General features: G+C 32.4%; 2 protein-coding genes across 3 annotated transcripts in view; one reads left to right on the forward strand and one right to left on the reverse strand.

The window, feature by feature from the left end:
- Window positions 1-10,473, reverse strand: part of LOC149779172 (tetratricopeptide repeat protein 16-like) — a 35,527-nt gene extending 25,054 nt beyond the window's left edge. The window contains exons 1-4 of the mRNA XM_089939740.1: window positions 10,416-10,473; window positions 8,143-8,694; window positions 4,572-4,750; window positions 1,572-1,907 (exon numbers count right to left, since the gene is read on the reverse strand). Of these exons, the coding sequence (XP_089795866.1) occupies window positions 1,572-1,907; window positions 4,572-4,750; window positions 8,143-8,640 (1,013 nt within the window). The 5' untranslated portion in view covers window positions 8,641-8,694; window positions 10,416-10,473. The remainder of the gene's footprint in view (window positions 1-1,571; window positions 1,908-4,571; window positions 4,751-8,142; window positions 8,695-10,415) is intronic.
- A 139-nt stretch (window positions 10,474-10,612) lies between these two features.
- The window catches only part of LOC149779173 (uncharacterized), a 33,458-nt gene continuing 28,878 nt past the window's right edge, over window positions 10,613-15,192 (forward strand). For both annotated transcript variants that reach the window (XM_089938580.1, XM_089938581.1), the window contains exons 1-4: window positions 10,613-10,768; window positions 11,207-11,373; window positions 12,973-13,154; window positions 14,135-14,254. In XM_089938580.1, coding sequence (XP_089794706.1) covers window positions 10,691-10,768; window positions 11,207-11,373; window positions 12,973-13,154; window positions 14,135-14,254 — 547 coding nt within the window. In that variant the 5' untranslated portion in view covers window positions 10,613-10,690. The remainder of the gene's footprint in view (window positions 10,769-11,206; window positions 11,374-12,972; window positions 13,155-14,134; window positions 14,255-15,192) is intronic.

The raw sequence follows: 15,192 nt of genomic DNA on the forward strand, positions 1-15,192 counted from the left end.
GTTTTCTAACACACCAACATCCATTGGCATTGTTTTCTAAAATACACCAACATGCATTGGCATTGTTTTCTAACATACACCAACCTGCATTGGCATTGTTTCTAACACACCAACATGCATTAGCATTGTTTTGTAACATACACCAACATACATTGGCATTGTTTTCTAAAATACACCAACAATGGCTTTTCTTATATTTGATTTACCAAACTTTTCATTAAAATAAAAAAGTATTGACAAATATCTATGTAAGTCTCATTGGTAAACATGTATATTTGAAAGAATCTTACACAAAATAACAGAAAGTTATATCACATCATGAGTTTAATACTTATGTCACCCTGGAAACATCTCCCTGTTGTCTTTGGAGACATTCCTTCATTTAAAAAAAATGCATGAACTTGTCATGGTGATCACAAAACATTTGTAAAAAAACAATCCAGATTTCCACCAAAAAATCCACAAAAGCCACAACTAAAAAACTGTAGTAACTTCTGCATAAAAGACAAATATTTCAACAACAGCAGCATGAGGTGATTCAAAAATATTCATCATAAAACCTATGTATTTGATTATCACAGTCTACATGTAATTTAATTCTTAACATTTTATATAGACAGACAGTAAAGGAAAAAGTCATAAAAGGCAAAGAAATTCCACAATTTTTGTTATGGCAAGAAAAATCCACAAAAATGTAATTTCTACCAAAAATCTGTGAACTCAGCAAATATGCCACACTTTGAGGACTGTATGTTTGATCACATTCACTTCCTTGAAAATTAACAAAAAATGTATTATTATTTATAGGTATTTAATACAAAATATTTCCAGTTTAAATTGGTTTAATCTTGTTTTCTACCTTTATTCCCACCAACTAAATGCAAAGGGAGGTGTGTGACCTAACAACTAAAATGCAAAGGGAGGTGTGTGACCTAACAACAACAAATTAAACTACTAGCAGCAAGTGCATCACTAAGCTCATTGCAAATTTATCAGCAGGTCCTACCCAGAAGAATGACAGCTGGGAAACAAAAGCTGGAGAAGATAGGGATTCAGGGGTCATAACTCTTCTAAATAAAGATTCTTTCAAGGTCTCACCAGTGCATGATAACTTTGTTTCAAATGCAGTCTTCTGCAATACAATTTTTGCTGCAGAAAGCATGGAACATAGTTCCTGTAGAAACTTCTGAATGGTTCATAGCCATGCTAAACACTAGAATCTGCTGTAATTGATTTGAAATTTGTCAAAAAGGGCAGTAATTCCATTTTTTTAAAAACAGAATGAAAATACAACTCTTTTAATGCAATAGGCAACTCACGAACAAAATGGCATACAGTTACATATAAAGGTGGTTGAGCTCTGATGGTTACAATATATATGAAAGGATGGATAGATAGATGGTTAGAATATATACGAAAGGATGGATAGATAGATGGTTACAATATATATGAAAGGATGGATAGATAGATGGATGGAAAAAAAGTGATCAGTACATATCTCTCATTTTTCAATGTCAGGCCCAAAGAATGAGTACCTCTTCAATTTGACAAGAAATCAAAACTATGTCTACCTTCGTATATGATATCCAACATTATCAGGCTTCATCTCCGCTGCTCTGGAAAAGGATTCCAAGGCCTCTGGATAGAGTCGCAGATCAAATAAGGTCTGACCTTGCAAGTAATATAAAAATGACAGCCGTGTAAAGTAAACATCATTGTCTGGGTCTAACAAACATGCCTTTTTATAGTTCAAAATGGCTGACTGAAAGTCACACAGCTGAATGTAAGCTTCTGCCCTTTGAACAAAATAAAGAACCCGATTTGGATGAAGGTTGAGGGCACGGTTAATCCACAAAATAACTCCTTGAAAATCTTTGTCCTCTTTCTTTTTTATGGCCATCTCAATACTACAAAATAAGAAAAAATAAGGATATCAATTTTATAATGTTAAATTATTAACCCAGATTATTTATATACCTTTCTTTTAATCTATTTCTGTATGATCATAATGACTAAAAATGGATTAGTCTTTTGTTTATTTCCATTTAATTTTAAGACAAAGAAACATTTGTAAGAAACTTTCTCAGCTCTAAGTTACGAACATTTGCTTTTTATAAACAGAAACTATTTCATATTATAATGAGTTATTTGGTATTTGTTGTTAAAAGCAAAATTTAATTGATCAAAAAATTTATTTAGCCTTTCATAAATATGAAAAGTGCTAAAAGATGATTAAAACTAGATAAAATAATATGTAATTATATTTTATATTTCTATGGCAGTTTCACTAATCAGTGCTTTATTTTGTGAGCTATTGTTTAAAAAGTCCTTCAAGTTTTGCCTTCATACTGCAAGTATTTCTTGCAGATGTAAAATCTGTCAACTTTTGCTTTTAAAAAATGGTTTTTTTTGTTTCTTGCTAGAAAGTGAATTGGTGGATTTTCCAAAAGAAAAAATTCTCATAATTTGCTGGAGGCAGATTATCAAATAGGACCACAGAGTTGTAACATAGTAGACATGGCTAATAGGACCACAGAACTGTAACATAGAAGGCATGGCTAATAGGATCATAGAGTTGTAACATAGTAGGCATGGCTAATAGGACCATAGAGTTGTAACATAGTACGCATGGCTAATAGGACCATGAGTTGTAACATAGAAGGCATGGCTAATAGGATCATAGAGTTGTAACATAGTAGGCATGGCTAATAGGACCATAGAGTTGTAACATAGTACGCATGGCTAATAGGACCATGAGTTGTAACATAGTAGGCATGGCTAATAGGACCATAGAGTTGTAACATAGTAGGCATGGCTAATAGGATCATAGAGTTGTAACATAGTACGCATGGCTAATAGGACCATGAGTTGTAACATAGAAGGCATGGCTAATAGGATCATAGAGTTGTAACATAGTAGGCATGGCTAATAGGACCATAGAGTTGTAACATAGAAGGCATGGCTAATAGGATCATAGAGTTGTAACATAGTAGGCATGGCTAATAGGACAATAGAAGAATTTCAGTCACCATTTTTGTTGATGATTTGATGCAGTAATAGCAGGTCCACTGGTCACACAAGAGAACAACATCTGAATTCCACATTGAACTTAAAATTTCTTCCCAAATATTTTAAATCTGGAATGAGTGTTCCAACTCATATTTTCTTAGCACAGCAGGCCATAAATGGTATACAGCTGACATTACCTGCTACTTCAATAGCTAGCCAATTTATTAGAGCATGAAATAAAAAGAAAATTTGCCTGTTCCATGAGAATAACAAATTAATTAAGTCAGCAAGACAATTAGCTTTTTATATCAAGCAGTAAAAACATTGGTTTCAAGTGTCATAATTAGCTGGTGTTACAGTTAACAGAAAAAACGCACTCCATATATCAATAGAACCAATGGCTATCAACTCTTTGAGCTAAATGGATTAAGATATAATGAAATTATCTCATTTTCTTTAAGGTACAGTGTATTGGAGGTTTTTATAAGTCATTAATCTCCTAGTTTAGCTTTATCTTCAAACAATTCACAAAATATCTCTTTAAGACAAAAGAAATATCAACATTTATATGGGTAAAAATATGAAGATAAAATCAGATGTTCTGTAATTCAAAATTCACATCTAATTAATGGTCAGTGAAAAATATTTACAAGATAAGTGGATACAGGATATTATTTTTTCATAAATGTAAGTTGTCACAGTAGTAAAAAATTCTAGCAATCTAGTCATGTGAGTTTGAGTTAGGCTATATGGCATAAAGCCAATGATTTTCATCAAACTGACCTCTCATGGGTTATGGTATGTTACAATTTCTACATTTGCTGATGAACACTAACTTTTGAAAGATTATTGTTATTTATTCAAAGTCATTTCAGTTCTTGGAAAGGAATACTAGATGTTGTATTAAAAAAAACATCCAGAATTAGGCAAGCCACTATTTTTTTATCTTATTTATTCTACCAGACTTTGGGTAGTATTTCCATACTGTTATATGATTGTTAATAACTGTATGCATTTTAGTACAATATTCAGGAGAAGAAACTTCAAAATTTTCCTTACCAAAGTTATTTTACTTATTAGGGATTAACAGACAGAGTCAATATATTTTATCCAACTTTAAATTGTTTCAAGCTATCAGCACTTAAAGTTCAACATCAATAACATTTACAATGCATTCAATAAGATATTCAAAGTGGGAAATTTTTATGGGATTTAATTTTGTGGTCTCACTCTAAGATTACTACGTTATTAAATTTCTTCCCACTGCTAAAAATTGATGCTATATGGCATTATACAATATTCTTCATTACAGCAAGTTTTCTTTTCATGAAAAATTTGTTCTTTTTTAATATCAGACGCAACAATAAAAATATGTTTTACTGGATACACATACAGATATTACAATTGGATTACTTATACAGTGTCTAATGGACTTTTGGATATTGTAGTTTCCCCAAATGAACAAGCAGCTCTAAGGCCCATCCCTGGTCCATAAGTTTCACCCACAAAATAAAACAGTACAATTAGAATAAATATTGAATATGTTCTTGATTTAAGCTTACTGTTTCTGAGCACTTTTATTAATAATTTCTTGTACAGACTCTTGAGGAGGTTTCTCAACGCCCCATGTCTCTGTCTGAAAGAGAGAGCTGGCTTTTGCCTTCTGTCGTGCCTTCGCTTCCTCCAGTGTTTCCTCACTTACAGCTGTCCTGAATACACCTGTCTCTCCAGCCTGGGCATTCTGTAAAAATAATAATAATAATAATAATAATAACAATAATAATAATAGTAGAAGCAGTAGTAGTATAAAAATGTCTATTGTTTCAAAATACAACAGTGAACCTGAGTGCTAAAATAAGCATGGCAGATTATGAATGAATATGTGTGAATATTAAAATGTTAGCATTGGTATCAATAATCATCCTTTAAAGTTTAAACATGCATCAGAGAAATTGCTCCTATAAATCATCCAAGGCCATGACAAAATATGTACAAAGATACTGTTCATTTCAAAATGTACAAACAAGTTGACAAAAAAACACTGATGACTGTAAAATATTTTAAGCCACAAATTAAATCAATTTAACTTAAAAAGAGTTATTTAATCATATATTTTGAGTAAAGTCAACTGAAAGTTTTAAAAGCCGATTTCCAAGGCATACTGACATAAAATGTAGCATTCATAGCTATATAGGGATATTCCATGACTAGATTTGGTGAAGAAAACAAAAATTAACAATGCCTGAGGAAAGACCTTTAAGTTAAAATTATGTAAATTTATAGCAAAAATCAAATATCAAAACCTTGCAAATATTTCATGGAAAGCTCTAGTAAAAAAAATTATCATTCTGTGTTTCATATTAAAACTAGACTATATTTAATGTTGTATCATAATATGAGCTATTTATTGCATAATACTCATTGTTAATACAATATCAAGTCATAAAAAATACCAAGTCACATTGTGACGAACACTTAGTAACACACAAACTCAAGATGGTAACACAAAGTACTTTCAATTATAAAATAAAAAGAATCTGAAACCTTCATTAAATTCTTAAAAAACCTCATCAATTAATGATCTTTAAGATTTTACATTTTCAGCTGATATATTTTTAAATCATAAAATATCTCCTTGACAACAAAGTATTTTGTTCTTTTCTATATTGCATCTAATACCTATATTGAAATAAATGCTGGAAATTATAGCCCATAAATGTAAATAATTAATTAATTATGAAACTTCCTTTGAAAGAAAATTAAATTTTCTATGTTTCACACACTACCTTTTCACAAACTATGAGGACAAGACAATAATAGTAACAATTCAGTAATGTCACTATGAACAACATAGGATAAAGCACACACATTGGGATCAAATAAAGAAGATGGCTATTAAGCTAAACACATCTTACAGAAATTATATACCTTACTTGTTTTGATGCATGTATTATCAAACATGCATCCAGCACACAAAAAACTCAGAAAAAAATTAATTCTGCATATCTTGGTCTTGCTGGGGTTTTTTCCATATAGGATGACAAGCAAAAACACATGATCTACAAAATGCTGTGCATGATGGCAGATCTAGATCTTCAGTGTGTGTATGTGTGTGTTTGTATGTGTGTGAATACAGCAAAGGACATGGCAAAGATTTGTTCCATAATAGTACAGAAATGATTTCCTCAAATAAAAATAAACAGAACCAAACTATTGTGCACTGTGTGGGGAAAAATCCAATATTTGCAATTAAAAAAATGCAAAAAGCAATTAACACACTAGGAGACTATTTAATCATCATTTACTATTAGGGTGGTAAATTGTGAGAGAAATGCTACAGCTACTTTTGCTAGGAAGTATAAACAAGGGTTGACTGTATAAGTCAGCTTACCTTTCGTTCTTTTAGCCATGTGTAAAGAATGTAATCCATCTGGACATGCATATGATCAAAAATTTGCAATGAATGTAACGAAAGCTTACAGAAAATATACAAAATTAATCCAACCCTCTTTACTGAGTGATCTTTCCATTTATTTCACACTACATATGAAAACAACCATGTATTGCTTCTTGTTTTCTAATACATAAACAAATCATACTATCCTCTTTACCCTTACTATTTTGTTATATTTATTTTTATTTACAAGCAAATATACATGGACCTGATAGCAATATATTTCCCATTGCTGTTTTCTTTGAGTTTCTTATTCATAACCTGAAAGCAATCCCAGTAGTCTGCTTGATAACTTTGGATGAAAACTTGAAAATAGAATAAAGATACCATAGATGGGACAGAACATATCTAAATATATAATAACATGATCATTCATATTTAAATATTACAGAAAAGCACAGATAATTCATAAATGGTATTTATCTAATGGTTGTTGCTCATTTCAGTTATTAGAATTTACCTGTAGTCCCATTTTTCAGATATTAAAGTACTGTATGTACAGTCACAGAACTTGTAGGATTCAAATCATCTTGCAAAGCACTATATATGGCAATTCTGTGTTGTAAATTTTTTGTACTTTTCAAAAGAAAGTGTTGATGTCCTCAACCCTCTATTGTGCAATAAATATAGTAAATATGGCAGAAGGTGTGCTCACTTAGATGCTGTGCAACTTATCATTGTTCCACATTAATATATGCTTGTAGCTCCATTTCACAAATGCTGTAATAAGCAAAAGCATGAAACTTTATTTTACAAAAGTTAAGTTGATATTCTTTTAATGTTTCCATTGGTATAATCTTTTTACATCATGTAACAGGGGCCCCAAGTGGCTAAGTGGTCTAAAGCGCTCTCCGTTACGGATCACTGCCATCTCATCTCTGTCTGCATAGATTCGAGTCTCGGATTCGGCCAATGTGGGTATGTGAGAAAGCTTGCCAGTAGCTTCTCGAGGGTCGGTGGTTCTTTCTGGGGATTTCCCGGGTTCTTCCTCCACCATTAATACTGGCCGCCATGTATAGCCAATTGTGTGCTGAAAAATGGCGTTAAACCCTACAACAACAACAACAACATCATGCAGCAAGGAAAGTTAGCAAAACAATGCATACTTCTTATTAAACATTTGGTTAGTTTCACTTAATTATTCTAAATTTATTTTATTTGAATCAATTTTTTAGTGTCTTAAAAAAATAACATGTTCATTGGTAGTTAAATGTTTGAATGGGAATGGGTCTTACTGCCTTCGCATCCACTGACTCTTTGAATCTCTTTTTAGTAACCATGATATCAACAAAAATTGGTATCCTTAAAAATCTATTTAATTTCAGCCCAAAGAATATGAATAAAAGGGGATTAAGGACACACTGCTAAGTAGCAAAAATCAACATGCTACATTTACAAATAAAATTCACATCATGCAGCAATATATTTCTTTAAAATACATGTATTGTCCCAGTCTTTTGACATGTTGAAAGATCATTCAAAAGTTGTGAAACCAATCTGTACCACTTCAACAGAAATTTAATTTGAAAATCAGATGTATACCTTTACACAAATCGCCACATGGTTCTCTTAATACCATGACACACATCAACCATGAAGGGAAAGTTATGAATTCATAATATCTTTGTGTCATAAAACAGTAATAAATTAATTAATTATGCAGAAATGTTTTTTTTTACCTCTGGGTCAGCGTTATTGTTCCCCTCCTTGCTGCCCCATCTACTGGCAGTTTGGGACAGTAGTTCCTCTTCACTGGGCCTAGGTACAAGTTTCATTGACTCAGGGTCATGCATGGGTGACCCTCTGTCTGTCATCACTACATGACTGCCACCATCTACCTCATCCTGGTTGGGAGCAGATATCAGAGTTGAGTCTTCTTCCACAAACTCTTTGATAGCATGCTCAATAATTTTCTTCTGATCCTCTGCAAAAGACCTGTTGCTTTTCATAAACTGATGTTCCAACTGTGGATAAAATTGGTGCACATTTACCAAGTTAGGATCTTCTACAATTTCAGATAATTCAATGTCAAAAACATCTTCATCTGTTCTACTGGTATCTAAAGTGTCCTGAGTATCTTCCTTTTCCACTTTCCCTGGCTGCTTGGTGGCCTCATCATGGGTTGGTTTTCCATGTTGGGCTTGTTGGGAGGCTTTTCTTTTATCTAGGTCAGCCATGATGTTTTATTGATAAATATTCACTTTTTACATTCTTGAAGCACTGCTTATACCCTGAAAGTCAAAATTATTCAATTTGTACAAAATAAAAATGATATTGTTATAAAGAATATGCAGAATCTGATTGAATGTGTTAGAACCATAAATATAAACACGAATGTCAAATTGCATCACTACATCTATATATCTATTTACATCACAACAACTTCTTTTGAGTATATTATTACTTGAGCATCAGTGGTTTATTAGTGTCAAGATTAAAGCATAAGAGAAATGATGAATGGGAGTATTTATATACTACTGCTGGTAAATGTTAACAAGAATTTACCAATTAAAACAGGATAATAACAGTGTTTAATGATCAACAAGCCTTCTATTTTAAAAGATTCACCCATCACAAGAAGTGTCTTGGTAACAAAAACACAAATTATTGTTTTCACGCACTAAATATAATGATAGTGTGAAGGCTCATTTGGAAACTTTTTGTGCTGATAGAATACAACAGATACAGTGGTGCCCTACAGTTTTGTATTTTGCATATAGGATTAAATTTTTTAAAGAAAAAGAATTTCCCAAGTTTCCTTCACTGGTTATTAAAAAAATGGCTATTTAAAAGTTACCTTGCATATCTTAGATATTGTCAAAATAACTTTTAATTCCCTTTATATTGGTATATCATTGATGGTTGTATTTTGGATTATTATATAGTGTACAACATGGCCTTGTATCAGATGAGCACCTATAAAAAAAACTGCTTGATCCTCTTGGTCATTTTCAATTCCTTGAAATTCACAAGTAAATTGAAAAAAAGAGAGAGAACATAACTTTCTTTACATTTTTATATATTTGGTAATTCATTCACTGCATTTTGAGAAACTGGTACTGTCTGGTCTGGCAAAATTCATTTTCCCTATTTTAATAACTGCTAAATATATTTCAACTAATTCAGGCTGATTTTTTGAATGCATGAGAGCAGTCATTTTGGTCAGCTGTGTGCTTACATCATGTACAGTTTCTATAAATACAATATCCAAAGAAATTTCAGCCAGAGCATATGAAATTAATATAGAGGTATGCCAACATTCTCTCCACTGTGCATGTTACAAATGCAAACAACTTCACTTTATACATGTCACAAGTTCATAATTTCTGTACAGCACTCCCTACAGTCTTTAATACAAGAAAGATAATTAGATTATTATCATAACCAGCTTTACCCTTTCTTTATAAAGAGAATCAATTTTCAGGATTCTAATTTAATATAATTAAAAATATGTATACTCAGTTCTGCATTTTTAAGAATAAATCGTCCACACAACTTTTGCATATTTTGCTGTTGGTTGACATCATTCCTGTCAAATTAAAGTTCAGTACACAGAGTACAAATGTGATAATACGCTACCTTCACACATCAGTCACATAACATGTTGAAAATCACAGAACAATGTTATTTAAGTTCCTTATTTTCAAGAATAATGTTTTGGTCCAGTATTAAAACCTCTGTAAACATAATTATAATATATATTCCATTTAATTCCTTATGTGGCACAAATATTGTTAGTGTATGTAATTATATCACACGATGGATGACCACAATGCTATACTCTACTGAGTAGAGATCAATGGTTCCTGAAAACAAGATATATTTTTGATTTTATCCTTTATTCCGATTAGTCTGTTTATGTAATCTATTCTATTCACTTTCATCGACATGATAATTGGCATAAGATAAAAGATTTTGACAAAATTAGCATTCAAGTAAAAAAGTGACGTACACTATTTGCAACTGCAAAATTTACGACTGTAAGGCGCCATATTGTTGATCTAATTTCCATGGTGCAGGCGCATGCGCATGGTCAACCACATCTGTTCATAAAAGTTTATTTTTGATTGATTCTTAAGTTCATGCTAGACAATTTTACTAAATTAGTAGCCAATCACATTGTGTGTTCCGTCTCAGCCCAGTATCGAATGTAAACTATCATGGTGGACAACTGTGTTAAGATAAGTCCTAACGCAAACGATGATCACAACAGAAAAATAGATAAATATGGAATATGATTATGATGGCCTTGTAGATAGAGATCTTGTTGACCAATGCGACGAAATACGAACAATCGCAAACAAGGTGCAGATGCGCATTTGATTGCTCATTTATGGTGTATACTGAGTTATGAACTTGTAAAGCACCTGTTGATTTCATATGATAGTGTCGTGTATCCTTTGTCGTAAGCCAAACCGATAGAAATAAGAAACAAAAGGAAAAAATATATTTGATGATCAGATGGTAAATGTCATTTTAAAAAATACCAATAAGGGGATTTTTATGAAGGTGTTACAGTGAGTGTTTAATTGCATCAACTGCTATTTTTAACAAACTATGAAATTTAATTAATAAACAATTGTGAAACAGCAAAAAAGACTGCACTAAAAACTGAATAAATTCGCTATACATCATCCACTGAAAAGTATTACTCACTTTCATGGTACTGTTTACTAACATCTTTTCCATAATTTCGTCCAAATTACATGAGTCACATCTCAGTTTATTTGTTTGTTCCTTCAGAAATGGCTGAGTCCAGCACATGTATCTTTGAGTCATCTGGATCGAATCAAAGCCAAGGTGTACAACTTTGGCCTAACTGATGTAAAGGACCTCAAAGCCACCAATATAAGAGAGAGGAGTCCTCTGACAGATCCTCCTCTGTCAACATTTTCACAGCAAAATGCATGGTATGGGAGGAACCATTAACTTATGAGTGTGTGTATGTGTTGTGGATTTTGGGGGATTCGCATTTGGAAATGCACTAATATTAAGCTAAGTGACAAATTTAGTTATTTTTGCAAGTAAAATTCATCAGTCCAACCATACATATATTTTCAGAAGGCAAAGTCTGAATTTATTTCTTTGTTTTAAACTTATTTTTAAAATATCAGTAAGGATAAAAAAGGCCCCTAAAATTGTAACATTACATGTGACAGAACCAAGAAGTCAGCTTAGGAAAAAGAAGGAGGTTTTCAGAATTTGGACGGAAATTTTGATTTCAAGAAGGGGAGAATTTCAGTGAGAATGGTGATTTTTTTTTTATTGTGGACCGTATCTTTGACTTTCTTATCCCAGTTAGGACCCAAAGTATTGGTTACTATGTGAGTAGTTTTTGTCTGGTTGTATGAGAACATTTGTGATTTCTGAATCAGGGAACAATTTTATCCACTGTGTCTGAAATATGATCTGCTGCTATAAATGGGAAATTATGTTCAGCTGTAAAGTTGGCAAACATATCTTTATCCACATTTGTTGCAGCTTCTGTAAATTTGGTCAATGTTTTTTTTCTTTTTCAAAGGTTTATTTATCCAAACCATTTTTGTACAAGAACTCTATTTTCAAACATTTTAGCCCAAAGTGTAATTGTTCTAAAGGAACATTGAACCCCTCTTTCAGAACAATGACAATCAGAAACAGTGAGACTTTTTTATGCCACAGAACCTTCTGACCAATGAAACTTTAGACTGTCAAAACGTAATCTCATAAATATGCTGAGTGACATGTGGTGTCATTCTTACCACCATAATAGCAGAGTTTAAAATCAGTTTTACAGGAACGGCAGAGAATGCATGTTCATGTCCTTTTTTAATTTGATTCCAACCATTGAAATTTCCACTTCCATCCATGACTGAAATTTATGTGATATTTCTGTTACCTTGATTTTGGCATTTCAACATTGTGAGATAATGCATGCTAAGGCATCTCAACAAACTTTAAACACCAAAGCCAAATTAACACTGATTTTGGTGTGAACCCTGCTAGGTCCAAGTTGCTGGACTGGCTACCCATTCATCCATATATATATATATATATATATATATATATATATATATATATATATATATATATATATATATATATATATATATGAATTTATTATTGTACATTCAAGTACTGTCTGCCAATTCTAGCATAGACAGAACAAAATGACTGGACTGGCTACCCATCCATCCATATATATATACATATATATAATAAATATATATATTTATTATTGTACATTCAAGTACTGCCTGCCAATTCTAGCATAGACAGAACAAAATGATGTTGCTAAAGTATTTTATTATTTATGCATGAAGATCTTCAACTGTTATTCCCTTCAAATGACTGCAGAAAATATATCTTTGCAAACAGGTACAGTATATATCTGATATAAAATTTATGATGTTTTTCAGTATAAATGATTAAAGAAAGAAAATCGGTTGTATGTTTAAAAGAAATTAAAGTTACAACTCATCGTAAATGTATTCATCTAATTATCTACTGAGCATTTTGTTGACTTTCAGGGGAAGTAATCACTCCATCCCTGAGTTAATTAAGCAGCACAGCGAGGCACAGCATAAACGACCAGGCAGTGCAAAACCTGCTGCTGCAAATACTAGGCCTCCTAGTGGCAGAAAACCACGTCCACAAAGTGCTAAGGAACAAAAGCCTCCATTACTGCCTGGTGAAAAACGTACTTTTGGAAGTAGGTATTCATTTCATTACAAATGTAAATTAGAGCCATCTCTACAAATACATGTAGGATCTACCTAGCCAAATTGGGGAAAGGATACCTTGAATAGCATTAGATATCACACAGCCCACCCACCCCTGGACAAGCAGCAATTAAAAAAATCTGTTGGTAATACATATATATCAAAGTCTAGAATTTCTAAGCACTATTTAGCTTGGGTCTGGCTTCCGCTAGATATTATACAATGTAGTGGTTTCTAAATCGATGATATCTGTCTAGTTGAAACTGTTAATACACTTTGTACATATTGTATATGCAATAGAGGATATTTCAGCAAAAACTCGATTATTTTTCATGTTTAAAGGATTTTAGAATCTCTGTGATTTTGGAAACATTTGAATCGCATTTTATTTTCTTGAATAGCATCTTATTTTCCCTTCTGGACTAGAAGAAGTTAAAGTTTATGGGTGATAAACTCAAAGTCAATCAATTTTAAGCACTATTTATAGGCATGAGTTGATAATGTCAATACACTTTGTGCATACTGTATATCGGAGGATATTTCAGCAATTTAAATATTTTTCATGTTTTGTTTGCTGGGTTTTGGCATCTGTGTGATTTTAAAAAAAAAAAAACTCGGACGTATGATCATATCCCTTAAATAAATGTGTGCATTTACAGACATTTTTCATGTAACACCATTTGTACCAATAAAAATGGCTAAGCCAGCATTCAGGAGCCTTAAAAATCTTTAAACTGAGTGTTCAGAATTTGATAGTTTTAACTTTGTGCTAGCAGACTTTGTGAGCTTTCCTTTTGTCTCAAGACTGTTCCAGAAATAAGATATGGTGTCAGGGGGCACTTTTTCAAGGATTATACTTCCCATCATATTTTAATCAGACTGGACAATATAGAACACTTGAAACATTTAGGTTCACAGACCAAAGAGTCAGATTGCAGATATTTGGATGACTAATGTTCTACTGTTTCAGTTTTAGGTGCCAAATATGATCCAGCTGCTCGGCCTCCTAATGGCGTAATCTTTCACAGTGCCACCATGGGGTGGGTTGGCCCTCCAGCTGGTCTGAAGTACCCTGAGGAACAGATAGAAGGTACAGGGAAATAAGATGAAAAAATTCATAATTTCTATGATCATTATAGCTGATGGGACATGAAAAGTTCAAAATTTTGCAGATAGTCTCTGGTACTACTCTACACAGCCTACAATCTCATGTAATGACTCTTTTCTATTTTTGTTTTTAATGCTTATTTACAGAGAAAGATCTAAGTTTGTTCATGTTTTTCATAATGAGTTGTATTCATGTAAATGTGTCAAGGTCTTGAACTAATGTGCAAAATCCATTTTTGTTCTTTTGTCCCAGTAACCTTAAATTTTAACTTTAGACCAGAAATTTCAATATGCTTGATTCTTACTTCTTACATTTGTGTATAAATCAATGTTGTCAGTGCACATATGTATGGCTGGCTGGCTGGCTGGCTGGATGGTTGGATAGAAGCATGGACAGATGGAATGAATGGATGCTTGCATGCATGCATGCAAGGAACATTATCAGTTCTCACCTATATTTCAGGTTTCTTTTAATATGAACTTCAGATTATATAAACAGTACACTAGAGTTTGTATTAATGGGAATGGACAATATATATCTAAAGTTTGTACATGATATGCTAGGGTTGGTATTCATGGGAATGGATCGTATATATCTAAAATTTGTGCTATAATATGCTAGGGTTGGTATTCATGGGAATAGTCTGTACACAAATTATGTACTACTGGTCTGCCAAGAATCATGATGTTGTCAAGACAAGATGGCATCATCCAGAACTCCTTCAAATAATTTTACAACAGTTCCAGAATAATATTATAGTCCAGATAATGAGCACTTTCGATTTCCACTGAAGAATCCAAGCAAATGTTTTACCTCTCAAATAATATCTAAGTACAACATAAAACACTTCTTCAGACTTTTAACACAAGAAATGAAATGACTCCAAAATTGGAATGAATCTGATTGCTAAGTTTTCTCTT

Source organism: Sinohyriopsis cumingii, chromosome 17 (assembly GCF_028554795.1).
Source record: "Sinohyriopsis cumingii isolate HCF-2022 chromosome 17, ASM2855479v2, whole genome shotgun sequence".
NCBI lineage: Eukaryota > Metazoa > Mollusca > Bivalvia > Unionida > Unionidae > Sinohyriopsis > Sinohyriopsis cumingii.